Source organism: Hylobates moloch, unplaced genomic scaffold (genome assembly GCF_009828535.3).
Source record: "Hylobates moloch isolate HMO894 unplaced genomic scaffold, HMol_V3 SCAFFOLD_18, whole genome shotgun sequence".
NCBI classification, from domain to species: Eukaryota; Metazoa; Chordata; class Mammalia; order Primates; family Hylobatidae; genus Hylobates; species Hylobates moloch.
This window is the reverse complement of record NW_026652293.1, coordinates 75,853,842-75,880,404: the sequence shown is the minus strand read 5'-3', so window position 1 is coordinate 75,880,404 and position 26,563 is coordinate 75,853,842. Positions and strand designations below refer to the sequence as shown.

The 26,563-nt window shown below is 36.2% G+C and overlaps 1 protein-coding gene across 7 annotated transcripts in view; it reads right to left on the bottom strand.

Annotated features, from left to right (window-relative positions):
* Nucleotides 1–26,563, bottom strand: part of SDCCAG8 (SHH signaling and ciliogenesis regulator SDCCAG8) — a 251,048-nt gene that overhangs the window by 116,673 nt on the left and 107,812 nt on the right. For all 7 annotated transcript variants that reach the window (XM_058430700.1, XM_058430698.1, XM_058430701.1 and 4 more), the window contains one exon: nt 4,593–4,735. In XM_058430700.1, coding sequence (XP_058286683.1) covers nt 4,593–4,735 — 143 coding nt within the window. The remainder of the gene's footprint in view (nt 1–4,592; nt 4,736–26,563) is intronic.

Genomic DNA, 26,563 nt, shown 5'->3' with positions numbered 1-26,563 from the left:
TCATTATTAGAATCATTGATTATCAGAACTAGAAGGAAACTTATAAATCATCTAGTCTCACCTCATTTTATAGGTACATAAGCAGGCCCAAAGAGTTAAGTAATTTGTCAAAAGTTGCAAAGAATGCCTGGAGTGAATGCCTACAGAAGATACTATAATTCAGGTTTCTTCAATCCTAGGCTGTCTGGGGACCTCCCCTAAGAAAAACATATGGTTTTAATTGTTACCACTCCCAGAAAATACTCTTTGAATCATTCTTCTTTATTCTTTTCTTATGTATCCGAAGATCCCATGTCAGTCTTATTGGCTAGTGGCTGTTCTTCCATTGTACTTTAAAACATGATCCTTTCTATGTGCTCTTAACCACTCCCTTAGCTACAACGAATACCTTTATGTAAAAGAGGATCCAGATCTAAGCCTCTAGTCATGACCTTTCTCCTCACACCAAGCCAACATTGGACATCTCCACTGGGGTTGCACAATGAAAAGTATTCTTTTCCTCTGCTACCTCTTTTAAGTTCCTCAGTTGGCTTAACAGATCCTCTAGTCAACTTGGGCTAGAAAACTTACAGTCACCTTTAATTGTGTCCTCTCTTATTCATGACTCCAAATACCTCCTGAAGATGCTACTTCCTTTCCACTTCACGGGACAGCCACAGCCAAGGGCTTCATTACTCTCCCCCTGGACTATGGTGCTTATATTCTAATTGGGGTCCCTGCCAGTCATCTCTTCTCAACCCATCCATTTTTCACAAAGCTCTTCAATTACCTTCTTTAAATACACATTTGAATCTGTCATTATTCAAGCCCTCTTGACTTCTTACTTGAACTAAACAGCCTCCTGAGGAGTTGGTACACTTTTTCTGTAAAGGGACAGATAGTAGATATTTTAGGCTTTGAGGACCATATTCAACTCAAGTGTGGTAGTGCCATACATAATAAATGAAGGATAATGGTAGTGTTTTCCAATAAAACTTTCTTTATGGATGTATAATCTTTACGTGTCAAAAAAATATTGTTTTCCCTTTTTTTCATCCACTTAAAAATACAAAAACCATTCTTAGTTAATGGTCACACAAAAACAGATGATGGGTCAGACTTGACCCATGGGTTGCAATTGCTGACCTTGGGCTAACTGGTCTTCCTGTCTCCTGGATCAACTCTCAAAGCTCACTTTCCACACTGCTCTCTGAGTCAAGCTCCCAACCCAGAAAGTCAATCATGTTGACACCCCTGCCTAAAATGCATTAAGAGTAACTCAGAATGGGTGAAACTCCGGAGATGGCCCATAAGGCTCTTCTGCTGGTCCCTGCTCCCCTTTCCAGTCTTATCTCCTACCAAACACCTAATCTGATAGTAGAGTTTCTCTTTTCTCCCATGTTTATGTCTCTGTATATATTGGTCTCTCTCCCTGGGGTACCCAACCCACTTTCTTCCACTTTCAGAATTCTTACTCATGAACTCACTAATCAAGATTACTGCCAAATATCTCCACCTCCCTGACTATCCATTTTCACTGTCAGCTTTCCCTGATATCAGCTTTCTTTGACTATCGCCTTCACCTCTGGTGCAGAATGGGCCAATGCCCCTCCCTATGTGCTCCTGTGGTAATCATCACTTTTATCATTGCACTGTTGTCGCACTCTATTATATTTGCATATACAGATGTGGCTTCTTTACTACAGTATGAGCAATCTAAGGGTAGAAACTGAGTTTTATTTTTTCTCTCTATGCCTAGGACCAAGCAAAAGTACTTAAAAGATAGTAGGTGCTCAATAAATATTTGTTGACTAAGTGAATGTTACACTCACCCATTTGGGTCCTTTAATTCATGCTAAATTTCTATTTTCCTTTTTTTTTGAGACAGGGTCTTACTCTGTCATCCAAGTTGGAGCGTAGCGGCGCAATCACAGCTCACAGCAGCCTTGAACCTCAGGGCTCAAGTGATCCTCCATCCTCAGCCTCCTAAATAGCTGGGTCTATAGGTGCACCACCATGCCTGACTAATATTTTTTGTTTTTTTTGTAGAGATGGGGTCTCACTGTGTTGCTCAGGATGATCACGAACTCTTAGCCTCAAGTGATTCCCCTGTCTTGGCCTCCCACAGTGTTGGAATTACAGGTGTGAGCACTGCGCCTGGCCTCTATTTACCATTTTAAAATCCAATAAGGAGAAACACCAAAAAAGCGGTAGGCTATTTTTCTTTTAGGTTGATGTACAGATTTCTACTACAGTTTTTAAATTTTCTTTGCCTCTAAAGATTTGGATCCTTATTTCATCATTACTTTAAACATGGTTTTCATATTCAATTTTAAACTTTGTTTAGAATATGCCATTTGAAGTGTTTAAGTTGAGACTGTGTGGTAAGGTGTTATCTGCGTGGGAATTATGTATTTCAGCTGATCTACACTGAAAAAGAATGACACAACATTTCTCAGTCACACACCTGAGTATACTGAATCAATAAAGCATGGGGAGGGGTGGCAAACTTAAAAAAAAAAAAAAAAAAGTACTGTATATCAGAAATAGCCCAACAACCAAGTCACATTGTCAGTGCAAAGGGGAGATACACACAGTTCCTTGCATTTCTAATTGTCATCTTTAAATTTATGAATGTGGATTTTATAAAACACGAACCCAGACTAAGCATAAAATGCTTACAAAAGAGTACCGCACTTAGAAAATAATTTTTATTTCCTGTAAAACTACGTTTAAATTTTAGTAGAATTGGTTTAAATAAAGCTCAACAAAAAAAGCTTTCTATGGAACCAAGCAAAACCGTTTTTCTTAAGAACAAAGGAATTAGTTACCACTCGTCCATTTTCAGCAGTTGCTGCATCTTAATATGCTCTACTTGCAAGAAATTGATCTTGTCAAACACTACAAATTGATACTACACGGGAAAAGTCTCTACGGACTTTGACTTCAGAAATTAACTCTCTGAATAAGACAGAATGGCAAAAGGGGCAAAACCAGCATTAATATTTATTTACTGAAGCTCAGCCACACTGAGACGTTAAAAGCTGTCCTATTTCTAAGGTTTTGCAGTGCTTAGCACACAAATGGTTGGTTCTGAATAGAAGTCTGACAGAAAAGAAAAACTATTAACATTACCATGATGAAGCTAAATTCTGAAACTTCTAAGATTAAATAACCACAGGAATTACGCTAACGTTATGTTCTCACTTCTACAATGACAATACTTTAAATGAGCATTAAAAGAACAGTTATTATTCTGCAGTATTAAGCAATTTTTTTCTCATGTATGTGTTTCATCTATTAAGATTTTTTCTAGATACCATACATGTATTAATAATTTATTTTCTTTCTTTGCTTTCTCTTTCTTTCCTCTTTCTTTTATTGTTTAAAAGGGAAGATGTCAAATCATTTGGAATATTATCATAACAAAATGTTTTATACAAGGCTTGATTTTAACAGAACCAGAGGCATCTTAACACTCACCCAAAACTTTGGGAGGTTCACCAACCTCTAGAATATTTTTTTCTCCAAATGCAGGCTGTTCAAGTGGCGCTTTTCTCCATCTGTTAGCATACCGTGCTCAGAATTACATTGTCATATTTCATGTAAAAGGGATCAGTCCCCTTTCATAGTTTAAATTCAACATATTACTATGATTGGAAGACCAATGTTTTTCTAATTTATAAACCAAACCAAATATCATAAACTTACATGTTTATTTAAACAAAGTTCTCTCTAAAAACTGAAAAACTCTAAGAACTGAGCAACCCCAAAGGCTTGATGTGAACACTGAAAAATCGTAATAAAACTCAAAGTGAAAAGAAACCACATATGATAAAGTGAAATATCTACTTTCTCTGTTTGAATTTTTCTTTCTATGTGTGTATTTATGTGTGTGTGTGTGTGTGTGTGTGTGTGTGTGTGTGTGTGTGTGTGTTTCCAATGCAGCAAATTCACAATGCTTACAACCTAAAGAGTCTTACTGTAATTTAGGGCCGAGCTACATATTTACTAAAGTTGATGACAATGATGATCACATCACAAAATCTCATGATGGAAATGAAGTAATTTGAAACCTCAATGGTGTAAGCCTGGTTATAATAATGATTTGAACATAAGCAGTGCCAATCTATTTCATCTCGAAATTTTACACCTCCTTAGGATGCAGATTCCTTATTTTGTATCAGTTCCATTTCAATTTGCATCTTACAATTTATTTACTTTGTCTCTCTCACCACTGACAGTATTTTATTATTTTCCTAAATAAATTCCACACATCCTTCAGTTCAAGATTTTTATTAGACGTAGAATTAGCAGAAGAGGTAGTAGTGGTGGTAGGAGAAATATGTCATTTTGCTTATATTGATAGAGAATCACCTAAATATTTGAGCATTGTAGATGAAAGGTTTTGTAATCTATCAGTAATTCCCTGCCACACTTATCATTCACATGTCTGGGTGTTTTGCTTACCACATCTCCACTTTTCTTAATATGCCTGAAAGCTATGTGTGAATTGAATGACTAAGACTAACTCTAACAACTGTTTGGAAGCCTGTGGCAAAAATCAGTGGAATGAAATCGGTGCTATGGCGCATAATGGGATTAGGGAGTACCTGGTGAGGTGCAGTTGGTGCTCGGATTCGCCCAGCAGTTCTGTTAGTCTCAGGCACTCCTCTCTGGCCCGGGCTGCCTTCTGCTGCGCCTGTTCCAAGTGTTGTTTGCTTTCACCCAGTTCTATTCTCAATTTCTCTATTTCCTTAGGTAGAGAGAAGGGGGGAAAGCATCCATATAAAATACACGCACTCGAATTCAAAATTAGCTCATTTTTATTTTTTGCCATGAATTTCAATGTGATAAAAAATTATTAGAAAATTTAGGCTAGCTTCCATTTTATGACAAAAGGAATTAGCACATCCAAAAATGCACATGAGTGAGGTTTTATTTTGGATTGTAAAATGAAGTCTAATTTTAAAAATGAAATGATTAAATGAGAGTAGTCAAAGTGGATAATTGCACTTTCATTCTACGAGTCGTTCCCTTTAAAAAGTAATATTTACTTAAAATGCCACTATCTTTAAAATGTAACATTTTTGTGTGAGATTCAATCAGACACATGCAGTGATTTACCAAGTATGTACTTTTTATTCTAAAAGATAAATTTATGGCTTCATTTGGGTGTTTTGAAACCCAAATTAAAGGTAAAATAAACAATTTAGGAGATACTTTAGAAAAATGTGAGGTGTAAAAAAATGGCATGATTATGATGTTCAATATTACTTGGAAAAAATAATCCAGGAAAAAAAAACAGCATGAGAAATTTAAGCATTGAGAGTGTATGAGATTTCTGAGCTAAAATAATATTTCCACTTAAATTTGCAATTTAAAAAGTCAACAAGAACACTCTAAGACTAATAAATATGAATATATAAAATTTATGAAGGTTTATTTTTTGGTTTTAGGATGAAATTATACTTATCTTACTGAAACTCAAATATTTCAAAGCAAAAATACCTTATATAGGACATAATTTTAAATAATTTATATATTAAAGTAGAAATATTTATTTATCAATAGAACATCTGTAAAATTAAGCCAAAGAAAATAAAAGATGAACCTTTAAAAATATTTAGGCTATTAAAACAAGAAAAAAAAAAAGGGCAGAAACATTTTCAAATTCAGCAGAAAGCAAGAAGCAAATTTGATACAGAAAAAATTGCAACCTCCTTTTGGAAAACAAAATCATGTGTAAGTAGAGGGATTTAAATTTAGTATTTAAATAAACTTCCAAATTTCCTCATGTCCTTATTCAATATTCTGAACAATCTCCAACTACATTTGATACATCATGGAGGATAAATGAAACAATTCATTTACATTTTTCTTGTATTCATAACAGTATAAATATTCAGTTTATCTCCATCAAAACCATACATTAACCAACAATATAATAACTTAGTACAGTTCTCAAATATTGGCTTATTTGAAAAACTATGAAATAATTGTATCATTTTCATTCAATGTAGATTTTCTGTATCTTTCAAATTGGAATACTAAGTTAAACTGACTTATTTCTTTAAAATATTGTGTTATTAAAATTATACCCATATATTTCCAATTTCATAATTAAATATAATTAAAGAGATAAAAATAATAAAGACTATTAAATTTGTAGTTTAACATTTATAAAATTAACAAAAGCAAAGAAATAAAGAATTGGAATTATATGTTAACTTTAAAACTTCAAAAATTTATTCATTAATTTTCTTACACAGTCCTATATGTAAGACACTATACTAAATAATATGATGAATTCAGAGTTCCCATCTCTAAACTCAGTAGTTAATAATTCATCTGGGTAAATGAGACACATATACACAAGAAGACTATCAAAATGCAAAGCATATAAAAACACCAACTGAGTTATAGAGAAAATTCATGCCTCAGTAGCCAGATGAGGGATATATTCGCATGAGCAAGAAAAGTGAGAAAGAAGTAAGGGCACAAAAGCTCTGGAGTGATACTTTAGATCACATTATGAAAGCTCTTTAATTGTAGATTAATAACGCTACATTTTTCTTATAGATAATAGGGTGACAGTAATGGTTTAAACAGGTATGCAATATGACAGAGGTTGAGCTTGAGAAAACTGGATCAATGTGTACAATCAGTTTAAGGTGGCAAAGAATGGCAGAAGGCAGACCATGAAAAGATAATTGCAGTATTCCAGACATGAGGAGTGGAGGATCTTAAAACAGAAATATAAAGAGAAAATGGTGATTTTATGGAAATAAAAGGAGAGGAATCGGAAGACCAAAGATGACTCTGGAATTTTGAATTGAGAGAAGACAAAAGAATGACAGTAATAGAAAATGTATAAAATTCCAAACTTTTTTTAAAAGAAAAGATACAATTTTTGTAAGCACTATGCAACAATAACAACGTATGTACCTTACACTGGTAATTAGGTTTTAAGTATAAATTAGCTGCTTTCTTTTCCTCATGTAATAAAAAGTCAAGGGTTGCGTTGCAAGACAGTCCAGACACAGAGGTAAAGAACATGGGTCTAACAGCCAACACATATCAGGGCTCCAGACACAGCTCTGGCACTTTTCTGTGACCTTAGACAAGTCATTAGACTATTATACAGTTTCTTCCTTCTAAAATCGGAGTGATAACAAGCTTCTAAAGCTGTTGTGAAGATTAAATTAGGCTAGGAATACTTAGCAGAGTGCCTAGCACATAGTAAAAGCTGAATAAAAGACAGCGAATATCATTATTACTGATTTTTCCCTCTGTCTTTCAAGAACAGCAAAGTGATAAGAAAAAATGACCCGCCTAAGAATATGTGACTATCTCTAAAGAGTTCTCAATTTAGTTCATAAAACTTCCCCCTTCTCAATAAAGCAGTACTTTGGTGAAAACTGAATAAAACTTCATCTATTGTAATTTTCAAAATGTGAAATGCATTTTTGTTAGGAAGATGGAAAATTACTGCCTGCTTCTGATTATCCATGCCAGCGAAAGAGCTTATTGGTGCAGATAATCAAAATCAACAAATAATCTAACCAGCTGGACCAGGGCTCAACACTTACTCCCTGAGTCAGGAAAATCTGCCACGGCACCAAGTCCAACCGTTAGAAGAGAAATCTCTTGCCAGAAATGCCATGCTCCCACTGGCAGGATAACCCTTTGCCTCACCCAACTAGGTCAGGGCTGCTTCCCTGGCCGTATATAGCAGCTTGGGGATGAAAGACCAACAACAGCCATAGGCCAATTGTACATTACTCTCAAAGCACACTATTAACCTGCATGTCTACAGTGCAGTTTGATGTGGCCGTCTTTTGGCTAACTGGGCAAAGGCAGGTCCAGATAGCTTTACGCCTTATCAAAAGATATCTTTCAAGTCATGACTAACCACCAGAATAACTCAAAGTAGAAACTGTTAAAAGTGGTCACTGCAAGAAAACAGTACTGGGGATCGAATTTGGAAAAGGGGAGACTTGATGCTCTTCATTTATGTCCCTCTACACTGTAGGAAGTTTTTTTCTTAATCATGGGCATATGTTAACTTTCTTTTTATTGTTGATTAAATTTGCCCATCAAAGTAATGCATCTAATTTAAGTCACATAGTATTAAATGGCTCATAACAAGGAACAGCAGTGCCCATGGTCTACCTCCCCGATTTCAAACCTAATCTCCAATGGCACACACCATTAGTTCTTCTGATGTTTATCTTCATATTTTTAAAAGACAAACTTATACTGCTATTTCTTAAGTTTTCAATATTAGACCTTTCTTATGTGAAGAAGGGTGACAATTTGGGTCTTGCACCACCCACCCTACATGCCCACCTCATGCTCCCATATAATGATTTTGGTTAAAGCATTAGTCAGTAGTTCATTTACATTATAATGATTATGAAAAATTTGCTCACTGCTAAGACAAGCATTATCTTGTTTAAATTAATTTTCTTATGTATCATATTATTTCTAGAATTGTCTAGTTTTTTAATAGTTTATTTTTCTAGATAACTGACATTTTTCCCCAAATATTCAAACATATCTGTTAAACAACCATCAATAATATTTTTTTAAATAACTGCACATATTAGATAAAGTGTATGTTCTTTTAAGAATTTTTTTTCCTGGATATATCCTTCTTGGCACCTTATGTATGGCCTGGTTGATCTCTAACTTGTGTCAAGCCTTCCCTATGCTCTTTTAGAGTTCTCTGTTTTCTGTGCCATAAGTCATCATGTTTCTCAATTTATTCCCTTTTTTGGTCGAAGTACAATCTCCAGGTAGCTTTAATAAGAAAAGGTACACGAAAAACACATTTTCGAGTATTCGCATGTCTGAAAATGCTATTATTGTAGGCGTACACTTGATTGTTTGGCTGGGTATAAAACTCTATTTTGAAATTAGTTTTCATTCAGGATTTTTAAGAACTATTCCACTGTTTTCTAGATCCTAATAGTACAACTGAAAAACCCTAGACCATTCTGATTCTTAGTACTTGGTCTATGATTTACATTTTTCTCTTTCTGGAAACTTTTACAGTCATCTCTTTTTCCTTGTCATTTTGAAATTTTGCAATGCTGAATCTTAGAATAGAGCTGTTTTTCATTCCTCGTGCGGAGTTTTCAGGGAGTCCTTTTCAATCTGAAGGTTTATTTTTTTCAGTTTGATGATGTTTTCTTCTACTATTTTAAACTATTTTAATGCCATACACTTTAGCTCCAGGACATTAGTTGTTGGACTGATTATCTCATTGTCTTATATTTTCCATCTCTGTCTTCTGATTGTAACTTCTGGAAGATTTCTTTGACTGATGACACCTAATTTTGAATGTTAAGAAAATTTTCTACCCATTTTGTATTTCTATGAGCTATTTCTTGTTTTTATTGACACTTTTTTACATAGCATGGCTAATTTTAATCTGTGAATATAATATTTTACCTATTAGAATATATAGTATTTAAATGTTTTCCTTTGCTTATTATATGTTGCCTCAGTTTACTCCACGTTCCTTTCTTGTCTGATTTGGACTCTCCATTATGTTGTAGGTTTTCCTCAATACAGGATAATACTTGGCTATCCTTTTATATTTAAGAATGAGGCAGTTAATAAACGTGTGGGTTTAATAAGTTTTGGGGTAATATGATAGTTTATTTAGACTGTTGTTCAGCAAATATTCACTCCCATCTCCTTCTACTGAGAGTGGAATACATTATGTCTCCCCAGGGACTTTCCGCTTAGCCATATAATTTCATTTGGCCAGTGGAATTTGCACGGCTATAATGTAAGCAAAAATCATAAATATGTTTATGTTTAGCTCATATTCTGGTGATTAACCATGAGAAGTGTATGCACTGGGTAGCCGCTGCCCCTTCAGCTTAGACCACAGAAAGAATACACGGAGATCAGACCCAAACCCCAACCATAGCCCAGACAATGCACAACCCACAACCTGAAGCAGAAACACCCAGTCAAATAGAGCACAGATCAGCCAAAGCTTACCTGACCTGCAGACTCATACATATAAACATACATGATTGTTGGCGCAAGCCACTGAGTTTTGTCAATATAAAATTATTACTTGAAAGGAATAAGGAGTGTTACAACTATACATCACCTTAGAATTTTATTTGATCTTTGAAACAACTGCATGAAACATACAGGGCAGGTATCTCTGTTTATACATATAAGAAATTTAGGGTCGAAGACATTGAAAATTGTCTAAAGCAGTACACTCAAGCCTTGAACCAGATCTTCTGACTTCACTGCCTTCACCACATCGTACAATAAGTTATGCAGTTGCTTTCAAACATTTTTTTGGCCAAGATCCATAGTAAAAAAATCCATTTTAAATCACAATTCAGAGACATACACACATATAAATGTAAGAAGCATTTAATGAAATAATATTAACTCTTACTATGTGTGATGTGCTCTGACATTTCCTATCCCATATTATTTTATTCTACTTCTTTTGTTTTATCTTATATATGTATATATATATATATATATTTTTTTTTTGAGACACTCCAGCACCCAGGCTGGAGTGTAGTGGTGTGATCACAGCTCACTGCATCTTTGACCCCCTGGGCTCAAGTGATCCTCCCGCCTCAGGCTCCCAAGTAGCTGAGACTACAGGCATGCGTCACCATACCCAGATAAGTTTTTTTTAATTGTTAGTAGAGACAAAGTCTCGCTATATGGCCCAGGCTGGTCTCGAACTCCCGAGTTCAAGCAATCCTCCCACCTCAGCCTCTCAAAGTGTTGGGATTATAGGCATTAGCCACTATGCCTGGCCAATTCCACTTCTTAAAAAAAAACATTTCTTGCTTCAATCTATAAAATTGATTTCACAATCCTATAATTTGAGAAGCATTCTGTACTTCAGATAATTAAAATATATTTTTTACATAAATTAAGTAGAACCAAATAAAAAGTTTCATTAAAAGAAATTCTACTATATATTCTTCCTGATTTCCTAAGAAAAAATATCCAAAGAAATGAATGCAAAACCTATTTGAAAAATTATATAACATCTTAATTCAAAAGGATAAATTTGCCTGGAAAGAAAAAGAAGCATAAACTATAATACCTCAATGGTAGTGATTTATTCCTGCTACTAAACATTGGGTGACTTAAAAATTATTTTGCCAACTTTCATATAGGGTGACTTGTTTGTGTAACAGAAGATGAGAATGGGGAGAAGAAAAATTACAGAACAGTAAGAAGACCAGATCCAAAAATCCTCATAAGTTAAAAGAAGGAACTGGTGGATTTGAGGCTGACAAATTTTGACAATGTGAATTTATCACTCAGAAGCCAATGGATGAAAGAATATATTTCCAAAAGTAAGGTAGTACATAATACTGAAAATTGAAACATATAATCTCTCACTTGGGAGAAAATAATCATTTATATAAAGTTCTGTGTGTGTAAAATATGTACTCATTGGAAATTTAGTATTTACCAGTTCATACTTTTATTAACTTATAGATGTTAAGATTGATTTTGTCAAATCATTAGTAAATTTTTGTCTAGAGCTGCACTAGCTTGCTTTGGCTATTTAAATTTAAGCTAATTAAAATAAAGAATTTAGTTCCTTACTTGCATTAATCACAGTATAAGTGCTTGGTATCCACATGGTGATTCCATGGCTACCATATTGGAAAGTGCAGGTATAAAATATTTTCATCATCACAGAAAATTTTTTGGCATAGCACTGGTCTAGAATATAGCAAAATTTATTTCTAAGATTCATTCTCCAAGCTAGACACTTGAGGAACCAGCCTATGTGAACAAAAGGATATTATAAGTAGCAACTCATTTTAGAAACAGCCAAAAATGATTGTCCTCTTCACTGTAGCAGATGTAGAAGGTTGCTGATACCATTCTAGAAATCCTGTTCACAGTTACCATTGTTGATTGCACATAACGCTGACTTAATGCTTTTATTGTGGACTTAATAGTAACACTGATACCAGCTATCATTTTTGAGTGCTTATGATATACCAAGCACTGTCTTAGCATTTTATATTTTAAAATTTCATTCTGTGTTCATGACAACCATATAAAAATAAGTATCCTATTCCTGTTTTACAGATGAGAAAACTGAAGCTCACAGATGTTAAGTAACTTACATAAGATTATACAGTGGCAGAGCTGAGATTCAAAACGGAGTTAGTCTGATTTTAAGTCCTATAATCCTTCTACTACACCATATTGTCTCCCTAAACAATCCTAGATATAACAGAAAATAAAGAGGAAATGACACAGTCTGCCTTCTAAAACCTCTTGGCCTATAATGTGACATAGGTGGAAGACACAAATAGCACAGAGACAACAGAAGAAGATACAACTCAGATGACATGGGTCAAATATCATGCTACCCAACACAAGGATCTCAGTGTGCAAAGCCCTGGGCCTGGTTCACTCTGAAGAAGCATTTCTGCAGGAGACTTTAGGGCTAGTGACTTGAAGACGTCCTGAGGTTTGGATTTGTTTAGCCTCAGGTCCCACTGTCTACACCTTTTACAACATGATGAACGCCATGCCAGCCTAAGAATCAACGTGCAATTTAACCTTTCAGCCTTCCCAATAACATATGCAACATTTTTGTGGAACTTTTCAGTTTTCCAATTGCTTCCAATGTGGCTATTTAATCAATTCTTACTCTAAGCAAATATTCTTTAAGGAATTTTAAGAAACTTTTTTTTCTTTGCATAATGTTAACAGAAGTGGCATCAACTGATCACTTAAATTCAGAAGCACTTCCTCAGAGCTAACGTAGCTCTCAGCCAAAACAAGTGTTCAAAACAGATGAAATGGAACTATGGCAAGAAAGAAGTGCCTTTCTAAAAGTATGTGTCTAAAGAAGAGAAGAATTTAAGACATCTGATATAAAGCCGACTGTATTACATTGTGACAATACAGCAGACTTTTTGACTAAGCCAAGTTTACACCACTGTTCTGTCATGCCAGGAGATTCAGTGGCAAAAGAATCATTACAACTCTGCGGTCAGTTTACAAAAATGAATTCAGGTGGTATCTCTACTTTTTTGGGACAGGTTTAATAAAGACTTTATGTTTGCTAAAAATGAAAAAAAAAAACTTGCTTTGCACTCTTATTAATGTAAGTTTCTAATCATCGTAAACAAAATATCAGGCCATTCATTAAATCTGCAATTTTGTTTCTTTAAAATCATATAGGGCCTTTTTTTGCCCCTAATCCTATCATGCTTTTTCAGTGTTCTAAATGAGTAAAATATTAACAATGTTCAAGGTATTGTATGCTGACATATTTGCATGCATAGATAGAGATCTTGACTTTTTACGTCTGCTGATGCTAGAAGCAGACATAAAAGGTGTAGAGGAACATTAAGATAGCCCTGGATGAGGGAAAAACCTGAAATAAGATGTGATTGTTGGACAGCTATAAAAGAGAGGTGATACATTTTTCAAATGATGCATTGCAAAAGAGTTGTTAAGGTATTGTGAATATCGCCAAGAGTAACTGGGAGAGGTAGATTCAGATTACAGATTGAAATGGATAAAGACAACCCGAAATTGTGAGTAAAAAGAGATAAAGTGAAAAAAGACAACGTTGAAATAAATAGAAAAGTCTTAAAATAATGAAGGAGTCAAATATACAAATCTCCTAATTGTTGACCACACCAGTTATCATCTGTCAATGGTGTGGAGTTTTAAAATTGTCTGACAATAAGTTTTACATTGGTTCAATACCAGAAAATGTATCAAGAGCTGAACTATAAAAGACAGCCATCAATCACAATGTTAAAAAACCTACCACTACAGAAGCACACCTGTCTCTTGCTCAGGTTGTATCCTTCATTTCTTACTTTTAAGGTCCCCTGTTTCTGCTCTTGAGTTTGATGTAAATGGCCCTCAAGAGATGCAATTTCTTATCACCCTGCTATGTGGTACATTTCATCCTTGTCTTCAAACATTGTGATCATAAAATCAGATGGTTCATAGTTACTGCAATAGGAATATATAGTAGAGTTGCAACATGTAACAGAAAGAGATAAATGGAAGAAGTATGGGTGACTCCACCCACCATTCAACTCAATGAGTGAATGCCTTGGAGTGAGCATGAAGAGTGAGACATGAACCCACTGAGCCCTTGGTCAGTCACAGTACATGTGTACCTTTCATAGTATGACCATCTGACAACACTATGTGGTGATTTCATCTAAGAAACAGGTATATTTTTCATACGAAGCACAAACATTGCCAAACACAAGTCAACTTGTTTATTGACTCCCCATTTGATTAAACAGCAATCTATCCCAACAATGAAAGTAAAATGATGTGGGTTAAAATCTTTGAGATAGGGTATGAATGTCTCCAATGTGGCAGGAATATATGGCTCTAAATGCACCTAAAATCAATACAGACAAATCCATGTAGACTATTAAATTATGAGGAATTTATGAGTTTTTTTAAAGTAATTTTGATCACATGCAATATTCAACCTTTTAGGCTGAACTTGGAACATAACCCCCTCCTGAAATGTCACTCCACTGGGATGAAATGCACTGAGTTTATCTTAGTAGTAGGATTTATTTCACTGGCTTCACAAATAATTTTTATTCTATGTTTATAAACATTCTAGAGGTTGAAGGGACCCGTTATACCTTACTACACTTACTAGGAGAAATTCATTGTTTTTGCCTTCACTTGTGAAGATCTGAGATTTGTCCCTACAAATATCAAGGGTCTGATATCACGTAAAGATTTTGAAAGCAGTTTCCTAATACCGCTCTTCCCCCTCACTCAGCTGGGAGTTGACTGTTTTTAGTACCTGACTCCTGGAGGACTACAACGTTTACTGTATCTGTAGGAAAAACATCCCAGGAATGGTGCTCAATCACTGACAAATCCACCTAAATGAACTATCATCCAAGAGAATGTTTCTATGTTTTGTTCAGAGCTGTATCACAAGAGCTATGTTAACGAAGTTAATAAACTCAAAACATTTTGGATATTTGGCAGTTCCTTGTTTTGCAAAGCTGGTAATTCTATGGCATCTATTCTACTGCACATACTATAAAATGCTATATTGGGACATTTAAATATGATGGTCTTATAATGTTTGTGGAGAGAACATAACTAAAAAGACTAATGTAGACCTATATTCCTTTGCTTGGTATACATATAAAAGGAATCCTTTAATATGCTATGACCACCCAAATGTTATGATTTCTAAAGAAAGAAAGGCTCAGAAAAGTAACAGTTTGGCCCTTTTTTTCTTTTCTCTTCTTTTTCTTTTTTTTTTGAGACAGGGTCTCATTGTCTTAGTGTCACCCAGGCTGGTGAGATTACAGTTCACTGCAGCCTTAACCTCCCTGGCTCGAGATTCTCGTGCCTCAGTCTCCCAAGTAGCTGGGACTACACGTGTGTGTCACCATGCCGGGCTAATTTTTGTATTTTTTTGGTAGAGATGGGGTTTTGTCATGTTGCCCAGGCTGGTCTTGAACTCCTGGGCTCAAGCGATCCTCCTGCCTTGACCTCCCAAAGTGTTGGGATTACAGGCATGAGCCACTGTGTCTAGCCGGCTTCTTATTTTCTAGAAGGAAATTATGTCAGCCATGTACTTGACATTCCAATTTAATGAAAGAAAAAATCATTTTCCACTTAAAATGTTAATATATAAGACTAATTTTATACATATGTATATTTACATATAATATTTAGATATATACATCTATTTTAAGATATACATATATTATTATATTAATATTATATATGAATGCATATATTAAGTATATGTAATATATTCAAGTTGACGTATAATGCCATTTAATAAAATAGCCCTTGGTACATTAGTAAACAAAAGTACCAGGAAGAAACTGGGACTCCTTCCTTTCTTCCCTGAGACCAAGCCATGATCCCTTGGCAGAAAAGCAGAAAGAGGGTGGCTGGTGAAGATCACCCCACTGTTTCTGAGGCGAAAGTCACCAGTATAAAGGTACCTTTGACCTGTGTTTGCTAACAAATTGGCACAATTTTTTTAAATAGCAACTCTAAATTTACTTTATGTAAAAAAAAAATTACACCTAACCCTGACCTAATCGTTTTGAAAGCACTTCAAAAGGATTTTTTCTTGCTACACTAGTGTATTCAAATGAAAAATAAACCTGGAGTTGTTTCTTTCAAAATCAACTGCAAAAAACCAGGAAAACAATCTTTTCTGGTGGGACATCTCCATATAAAAAAAGTAGTCTTTCCAATGGTGAATAAAAACGAAAAATCTAAAAAGTAGATAAAAGAATTACCAAAGAAAAATAATCTTTAAACAGTTACCCAAAATGCAGGAAAACATATCATAGCATAATAAAAGGAATATTCATTACAGTTATTGACTTTTATTACCATTTGAAAATAGTTTTTTTTGCCAACTGAGAAAATCATCCAAAGCAAAAATAAAATATAATAAAATAATTCCAGTTTAGGAAAGCAAACTGTTAATTTATTCCCTTAAACTATTCCTTCCCAAGCTCTCAATTCAATACAATAAATATTTTTGAGCACATACTATGTGCCTGCTATGTGCAATGTGCCAGACATTTTATATATATATATATATATGATCCAGATGGCCAGATAATTTTATATATACATATATCTATCTACATATACATATATGCACACACATATACACACTATATATGAATAATATCCAAGCTATTTCACTCTTCTCTTCACTTTCTTTTGTAACTATTAAAATATTAATTGATTCCCTATCATTTTGATAAAAAACAAGTGCAAGTCCAATGATACATCTAAGGTACATCATTTCCTCCTCAAATGTACAATCATCTGGGCTACAGTAAATAACAGAAATTATTATAATACTCTTACTTAGTTTTCATAAAAATTTACAGCAGGAAATTATAAGTATTGATATTAGGGCTTCAGGACTCATTAAGTGAAGTCTAAACATCATTTTCATATTATGTTGTTATATTTTGGGCTAATTATATTCACTTATGTCTAAACATTAAAGCTATTAATTACTCAATAGAGTAATTGCATTGAAATTATATTGAAATATAAGATTAAAAAAACTTGGTCACATTGCCCACTACTAATTACAGTGGTGTAGCTCCTGTGCCATTCCCTATGTGTAGAAATACGGCTAAACACAAGTAAAAAGCAAGACTAAATATAAAAACCACAGTAAAGCAATTTTAATAAATAAGAGAATGACAGGCACTTTCAAATAAGATAAAGATGCTTCACTATCTATAAAAGTAAAATAAATTTAAATGAACTGAAAATATTGCTATTCATAAAGTTATAACTGATTTTGCCTTAAGAAAACTTCATAAGTCAATTTAAACACAAGAAGTTTATTATTGACTTCAAGTTTAGAAAATATCTTTTTCATTATTAAATGTATTTACAATGCTCTCAGGTTCTCATTATGAGGTTAAAAATACTTAAAAAGCAACAAGGATGCCATTCATAATCCTAAATTAAATAAACAGTTTTTGAGACAGTTTGTTCAAAATTGACACTATTACCTTAAATGAAGAGCAGCCTAAAGGTCATTTCAGAACAGAATTTCAACAGTTTTCTATACTTCTACATATGCTTCAGATGGAATATTTTCTCAGATACTAAAATTACAGGAAAACCAACATATATGCAGGCATACTTTTCAAAGCCAAAAACTTTTTACTGTAGATATAAAAGTATTGACAACTATAAAAGTCACAATTTCCAAAGAAAGCTAGATAATTAGTCTGCTACCATTGCCACAGTAAATATAGTGTTTTAGATATGGTATCTGCTACTAAAAATTATTGTGTAAAAGAAATTGGCCCATTTATTCTTAACCAGAACAAAAGGCAATTTTTGGCAAAACTATTTTGTCTCTTAGATGGTGCACACATTTTTATTACTTTTCTACTTTCACAAATTAAAACTCTCATATCAAATGGTACTCTTACAGAAACTGTCTAGAAAATAATCAAATATTCTGATTGCTAAAGGGAACATACAATGAAACTTTTGGGTTATTTTGTACCTAACTTTCAAGACTTCGATGTACAGTATTTATTTAGCAAATACAATTCCTGTTTTTTAAATACTGTGCTGCTTATATTTTTTTCTAAAGTGTACTCCTATCTAAATGGTCCCAAAAACATTTGGGAGTAAACTCCCCTGTGAACATAAAATATTTCGTTTTATAAAAAACAAAATAGGCCTTTAGGAAAAAACGATGCAGTTAGGGACACAAGACACCTCAGTCATCATCTTAATCTATCGCCTCACTTTACAGGTGGGAACGTGGGATCCATTGAAGTTAAACCACTCACTAAGCCCACTCAGCTGTACTAGAACTCAAGCTTCAGACTCTTCGCCGATACCCATTTCCCTTCAAATGTGGAATAATGCCAAGCCACAACACTAACTCAGTTACAAGCATAAATAAGCTTCTATTGGCAATAATTAACTTTTCAATGCAATAAAGAAAACATATCATCTGTTTCTCCTCAGACAACTATTAATCAACAAGAACTTTTTCATTTTGCTCTTTTATTCTCTTATTAGTTCTGTCAATCTCTGACAACTAGAACAAATGTAAGACTTACTCTTTTTTTTAAGCAGCATCTTAAAGCCATACATATTATTTCTTAATTTAGAGAAAAAAATGCATTTTCTTAGGTTTGGTTTTTGTCAATATTACTGTTTGGTATAGGTGCTAGGACAAAAGAAAATGTTTATTTTCTCTCAAACCAAGAAAACTTCAAACGTTTGTTGTACCTATTGCAGATCTCCCAGCCTTCCAGTTCAAACTAAATGATTTTGTTTTGTAGGAAACTGTATTTTAATTTTTCACTAAATGAACTTCAAACAACTGAGAAAAGGAAGTCATATTCTTGTAGTCTGGATCACATAATAGTTCAGACCATGGAAAACAGCTCCTCTTCTTGCTATACAAACACACCGGCTGTAGCTGAGGTCACCTCTCTCTACCTACCTACCTACCCAGTTTCTGTTACTCCTTGGTGTACCTAATTACAGAGAATATCAGTATCAATGCTCTGGCTCCCAAATCCTAAAGAGAGTAGCAGAGGTAAAGTATTACTAAAAACATACCTAAAGCATTCTCACCTATAGGCTCTTACTAACATTTATGCTTGGATGCAAAATATTAGACCACCCAAACAGCATGTCTGTGTTCAACTTACCTTTAAGCTGTTACTCTGCTTGTTGGTGACACAAAATAATTCCTCTTCCACTGGAAAACTGGACAATTTAACCTTATTTTGTTGGAAGGTTTTCACCAAAATTAATGAAATGTTCTTATGTGAAGAGGAAACAGCAATTTTAACAACAAAACTAGGTTTATTTATAGAGACATAACTGATTGAAAAAAAAAAATCCTTCTGTACTGAGACATGGTGTACGTGATCTCACCTTATGGGGAGTTTTTAGAAAACTCACTTTAGCTGTGGGTTATGTAAATATTTCGGTAAAATTCTATTTGAGGAACTTAAGAATTTATTGAACTTGGTTTTAACTCAAAAATAACCTATATTTTCTAACTAATTTTAGCAAGCAGCACCAAAATGTGAAGTAGATTTTTAGCTAATATTTTGAGTGTGTTCTTTTAAATTAACGGCTTCCACATACAAAGGAGTAAACTCATCTCTTCAATTTATTGACCATCCATTCTATTCCTATGTATGTATACAGCTTTTCATACTTTAGAAAACACTTTCATATACATTACTGAATTTATATGCTGTGATAATTAGAAAACTAGCATAATTCCTGCTTTCACCCATTTTCATAAAGAAAAATAAAATAGGCGTAGAACAAATAGATTTAGGTTAAATGATTAGGACAAAACACTTTAAAATGGAGAGTAAGTCAATAGAATGAATAGGAGAAATCTCAAAAAATGACTTTAAAGACTCAAATTTCCAATTTAGCCCATTTATCCAGGTTATCTAGATGAACAAAATGGAATTTCAGGCAGACCCATTTCGATTTTGCCCTCTCATTGGGAGTTTCCCAACACGGGTTTATATCCTGCCAAACTACAAATCTGCTCCATATTTACAAAGGCACTTTGATTTCTTAGCCATCCATGCCCAATTTCTTCATTACCTGCCATCAATGCAAGCTTCTGTCACATGTCAGTGGTATCCAAACAAACTACTTATACATAGTAGGCATAAAAATAAAATTTTTTACTTGACTAGAATTATTTTGAAGAAGGCAATGGTCTGGTTCTTAAACAGAAAAACAAACATGATCTGGTTCTTAAACATCAGTTAGAACAAATCATATGGAAGACAGAACAGCAAATATCAAATTATAAGGAAGCTACAGGTCATCGGCTCTGTGATGCTCTCTGTGCTATACTATTTAGACCACTAACTTTAATGAGGATGCCACCGATGTGCGGATCAAATATGTCTGTGATATAAAGCTGAGAGCAATCATTTGTTATGGCAATATGCTGAAAAGAGGATCCAAGAAAGCTCGGACAAGCTGACACAACAGGCCCAAACGAAAATGACCAAGTTCCAGACAGGTAAATGCAAATGTCTGTATTCACTGCCCCGTTGTAGGTCAGCAGATATGTGCCATGAGGGGTTCTAATTGAATTTTAAGCTCAATAAGAATTGACAATGAGACATGTTTGATAAATAATAAGGCAAATGATAGTTGGCCCTGACGCTAGATTAACGTAAGCTTAGGCAATAGCTCCACTGCTATGCACTGGGCAGTTCACACCAGCAGTCTCATATTCAGTAATCATCATAACTCTGGAAAGGAATGTGATCAAATGGGACACAGATGGGAGAGAGATGAAGGTGGAAAAGGTAAGAATCACAGTATTAGTAAAACTAGTAATTATTAGTGTGTATTAAGCAATTATTATATGTCATGCATTATACTATGAGGTTAACATAGATGACCTAAAATTTACAAAATCCTGTGAGGTAGGCATTGTATCTATCCTCATTTTACCAAGAGGAAAACTGAAGCTTGCACATTTTCAGTAACTTGTTCAGGTTCATCGGGTAGTGGGTAGTAAAATGAGAAATTTACTTGAGGCAGTCACTTGGCCATCTCTTCACCCACCTATCAATCCAGTTACTGTGACCCCAATTGCAATTGGGGCACTGGGGCACTGAATACAAAAGAGAATAAGACAAGTAAAAGTCTCTGTCCTCAAACAACTTACATTCTAATGGAAGAAACTGATTGTTTAAAAGCAAATAAACAATAAAATAATAAAAAAACTTATAATAAGCTCCATGAAGGAGGGGAATGAGGTGCTGTGAGAGAATAACAGAGTATACATTAGTAGCCAGTGAAGTAGAGACATTGAATTGGAAACCAAAAGAAAGAAAAAGAGCTGGTTAAGCAAAGGAAGAGTGGGAAAGAATATATGTGGAAGATGTTTATCCAAAGGCCATGGCACGTCTGAGAAGCTAAAGGCAAACCACGGAGGCTCCACTGAACGGACAGGGGAAGGGTGGATGAGAAAAGGGTGGAAAGACACTCAGTGGGGAGATATGCAGGACCTTGTAAACTGTAGAAGGGAGTTTGGACTCGTGTTTCTAAATGCAAATGGGAAGCCATTCCAAATTGCTAAATGGAAGAGCAATGCAATGCAATTCATGTTTTGCTTCTGTGAATGTGTTGAGTACGAACTAAAGAGGGCATAATTTTATGAAGCTAAGGTTGTGATAAGGAAAGATGATAATAAACAAATGGGTAAGATATGGAGTAAAGTAAAGCAGAAAGGGGGCGGGAGTACTCAGAAACTGGTTTACAACGTAAAACAAGGTATCAGGAAAGTCTCACAGAGATGATTTCAGCGATGACTTGAAGGGTTATTTTGTGATCCACAAGATATCTCAGAGAACCCGGCGAAGAGAAGAGCGAGTTCAACGCTCTGAAGTGATTGTGGGGGCAGACTGGTTAGCACCTTGTAGGGCACTGTTCGACTTTGCCTTTGACTGTTACTGAGGTAGGAACCACTGGATGGTTTCAGAAGGGTGACAAGATCAGACGTAGGGTTTTTTTATTTGTTTTTTGGTTTTGTTTTGTTTTGTTTTGAGATGGAGTCTCACTCTATTGCCCAGGCTGGAGTGCAGTGGCACAATCTCGGCTCACCGCAACCTCCGCCACCTGGGTTCAAGCAATTCTCCTGCCTCAGCCTCCCGAGTAGCTGGGACTATAGGCACCTGCCACCGTGCCTGGCTAATTTTTATATTTTTAGTAGAGACAGGATTTCACCATCTTAGCCAGGCTGGTCTTGAACTCCTGACCTCCTGATCCACCTGCCTCGGCCTCCCAAAGTGCTGGGATTACAGGAGTGAGCCACCTCACCTGGCTAATATAGGTTTAACAGACTTTTTCTGGCCCTTATGCTGTGAAGGGGCTAGATGAGGAGAAGCAGGGAGCCCCAGTTAAGAGACTGCTGCTGGCCAGGCATGGGGGCTGACGCCTGTAATCCCAACATTTTGGGAGGCCGAAGTGGGCAGATCACAAGGTCAAGAGATTGAGACCATCCTGGCTAACACGGTGAAACCCCATCTCTACTAATAATACAAATAAAAAAAAAAATTATCTGGGCGTGGTGGTGGGCGCCTGTAGTCCCAGATACTCGGGAGGCTGAGGCAGGAGAATGGCATGAACCCAGGAGGCAGAGTTTGCAGTGAGCCGAGATCGTGCCACTGTACTCCAGCATAGGTGACAGAGCAAGACACCATCTCAAAAAAAAAAAAAAAAAAAAGAGACTGTTGTAATAACACAGCTGAAGACGATAGTACCTTGAACTAGATGGTAGCAGTGGATATATGTGAAGAAGATACGTGGACAGAAGAAAAGCATCTGAAAAAACGCTCAGTACCATTCATCACTAGGGAAATGAAAATTAAAACCACAATGAGATACCGTTACATACTTACTGGAACAACTAAATATAAAAAAGACTGATCAAACATTTTCAATATATATAACTGCTAAAATATGAATATCATTATAAAAGGAGTTATTCTCATCTTGATTCTAAAGCTTTCCATCAGACATAGCACAACAAAGACTGACCTAGGAGTGAGAAGCTCAGTCATCTCATTTAGGTACTATCACTAAGTATTTAAGGTTTGTTCTTAGCTCACTATGCATTCACTCAGTCAACAGATAAATATCTACGGTAGGTCTCCTCTGTGCTGAGTACCGGACACACGATGAAGGGTAAGCTAAGACCCTGACTTTAAGGACCTTACAGCCACTTCTGGCATGTCATTTCAGTTTTGTGGGGCTCTGTCTTTCCCTCCTCATCTGTTGCACCCGCTTGTGCTCTCCAGGTACACACAGAACAGTGCCTTTGTGACTCTGTCCTGTTTGCCTGAATGGCCTTCACTTCCCAATCTCTTGCTCCCTCTAGACTGGGCTAAAATATGACTCGGATGATATATTTTTTTTCTAAAATAACAACTTTATTAAGATCATCCACATACCATAGAATTCACCCACCGAAAGTATACAATTGAATGGTTTTTAGTACATTCACGGAGTTTTGCTCCTATGACCACAGTCGATTTTAGAACATTTTATCACCCCAAAAGAAACTCCATGCCCATCAGGAGTCCCTCCCATTTGTCCCCAGTTTCAGACCTGGAAAATCACTAATCTTTCTGTCTCTATAGATTTGCCCATTCTAAACATTTCATATAAATTGAATCATACAGTGGAGAGGAGCCAAGATGGCCAAATAGGAACAGCTCCGGTCTACAGCTCCCAGCGTGAGCGATGCAGAAGACGGGTGATTTCTGCATTTCCAACTGAGGTACCGGGTTCATCTCACTGGGGAGTGCCAGACAGTAGGTGCAGGACAGTGGCTGCAGCACACCGTGCACCAGCCGAAGCAGGGCGAGGCATCACCTCATTCGGGAAGAGCAAGGGGTCAATTCCCTTTCCTAGTCAAAGAAAGCGGTGACAGACAGCACCTGGAAAATCAGGTCACTCCCACCTTAATACTGAGCTTTTCCAACAGGCTTAAAAAACAGCACACCAGGAGATTATATCCCGCACCTGGCTCGGAGGGTCCTACGCCTACGGAGTCTCGCTCATTGCTAGCACAGCAGTCCGAGATCAAACTGCAAGGCGGCAGCAAGGCTGGGGGAGGGGCGCCCGCCATTGCCAAGTTAGTTGTTTGATTAGGTAAACAAAGCAGCTGGGGAGCTTGAACTGGGTGGAGCCCACCACAGCTCAAGGAGACCTGCCTGCCTCTGTAGGCTCCACCTCTGGGGACAGGGCACAGACAAACAAAAAGACAGCAGTAACCTCTGCAGACTTAAATGTCCCTCTCTGACAGCTTTGAAGAGAGTAGTGGTTCTCCCAGCATGCAGCTGGAGATCTGAGAACAGGCAGACTGCCTCCTCAAGTGGGTCCCTGACCCCCAAGTAGCCTAACTGGGAGGCACCCCCTAGTAGGGGCGGACTGACATCTCACACGGCCGGGTACTCCTCTGAGACAAAACTTCCAGAGGAACGATCAGACAGCAGCATCTGTGGTTCACCAATATCTGCTCTTCTGCAGCCTCTGCTGCTGATACCCAGGCAAACAGGGTCTGGAGTGGACCTCTAGCAATCTCCAACAGACCTGCAGCTGAGGGTCCTGTCTGTTAGAAGGAAAACTAACAAACAGAAAGGACATCCACACCAAAAACCCATCTGTACATCACCATCATCAAAGACTAAAGGTAGATAAAACCACAAAGATGGGAAAAAAACAGAGAAGAAAAACTGGAAACTCTAAAAATCAGAGCACCTTTCCTCCTCAAAAGGAACACAGCTCCTCACCAGCAATGGAACAAAGCTGAATGGAGAATGACTTTGATGAGTTGAGAGAAGAAGGCTTCAGACGATCAAACTACTCTGAGCTACAGGAGGAAATTCAAACCAATGGCAAAGAAGTTAAAAGCTTTGAAAAAAAATTAGACGAATGGCTAACTAGAATAACTAACGCAGAGAAGTCCTTAAAGGACCTGATGGAGCTAAAAACCAAGGCACGAGAGCTACGTGACGAACGCAGAAGACTCAGTAGTCGATGCGATCAACTGGAAGAAAGGGTATCAGTGATGGAAGATCAAATGAATGAAATGAAGCAAGAGGAGAAGTTTAGAGAAAAAAGAATCAAAAGAAACGAACAAAGCCTCCAAGAAATATGGGACTATGTGAAAAGACCAAATCTACATCTGATTGGTGTGCCTGAAAGTGATGGGGAGAATGGAACCAAGTTGGAAAACACTCTGCAGGATATTATCCAGGAGAACTTCCCCAATCTAGCAAGGCAGGCCAACATTCAGATTCAGGAAATACAGTGAACACCACAAAGATACTCCTCGAGAAGAGCAACTCTGAGACACATAATTGTCAGATTTGCCAAAGTTGAAATGAAGGAAAAAATGTTAAGGGCGGCCAGAGAGAAAGGTCGGGTTACCCACAAAGGGAAGCCCATCAGACTAACAGTTGATCTTTCGGCAGAAACTCTACAAGCCAGAAGAGAGTGGGGGCCAATATTCAACATTCTTAAAGAAAAGAATTTTCAACCCAGAATCTCATATCCAGCCAAACTAAGCTTCATAAGTGAAGGAGAAATAAAATACTTTACAGACAAGCAAATGCTGAGAGATTTTGTCACCACCAGGCCTGCCTTAAAGAGCTCCTGAAGGAAGCACTAAACATGGAAAGGAACAACCGGTACCAGCCACTGCAAAAACATGCCAAATTGTAAAGACCATCGAGGCTAGGAAGAAACTGCATCGACTAACGAGCAAAATAACCAGCTAACATCATAATGACAGGATCAAATTCACACATAACAATATTAACCTTAAATGTAAATGGGCTAAATGCTCCAATTAAAAGACACAGACTGGCAAATTGGATAAAGAGTCAAGACCCATCAGTGTGCTATATTCAGGAAACCCATCTCATGTGCAGAGACACAAATAGGCTCAAAATAAAGGGATGGAGGAAGATCTACCAAGCAAATGGAAAACAAAAAAAGGCAGGGGCTGCAATCCTAGACTCTGATAAAATAGACTTTAAACCAACAAAGATCAAAAGAGACAAAGAAGGCCATTACATAATGGTAAAGCGATCAATTCAACAAGAAGAGCTAACTATCCTAAATATATATGCACCCAATACAGGAGCACCCAGATTCATAAAGCAAGTCCTGAGTGACCTACAAAGAGACTTAGACTCCCACACAATAATAATGGGAGACTTTAACACCCCACTGTCAACATTAGACAGATCAACGAGACAGAAAGCTAACAAGGATATCCAGGAATTGAACTCAGCTCTGCACCAAGTGGACCTAATAGACATCTACAGAACTCTCCATCCCAAATCAACAGAATATACATTCTTTTCAGCATCACACCACACCTACTCCAAAATTGACCACATAGTTGGACGTAAAGTGCTCCTCAGCAAATGTAAAAGAACAGAAATTATAACAAACTGTCTCTTAGACCACAGTGCAATCAAACTAG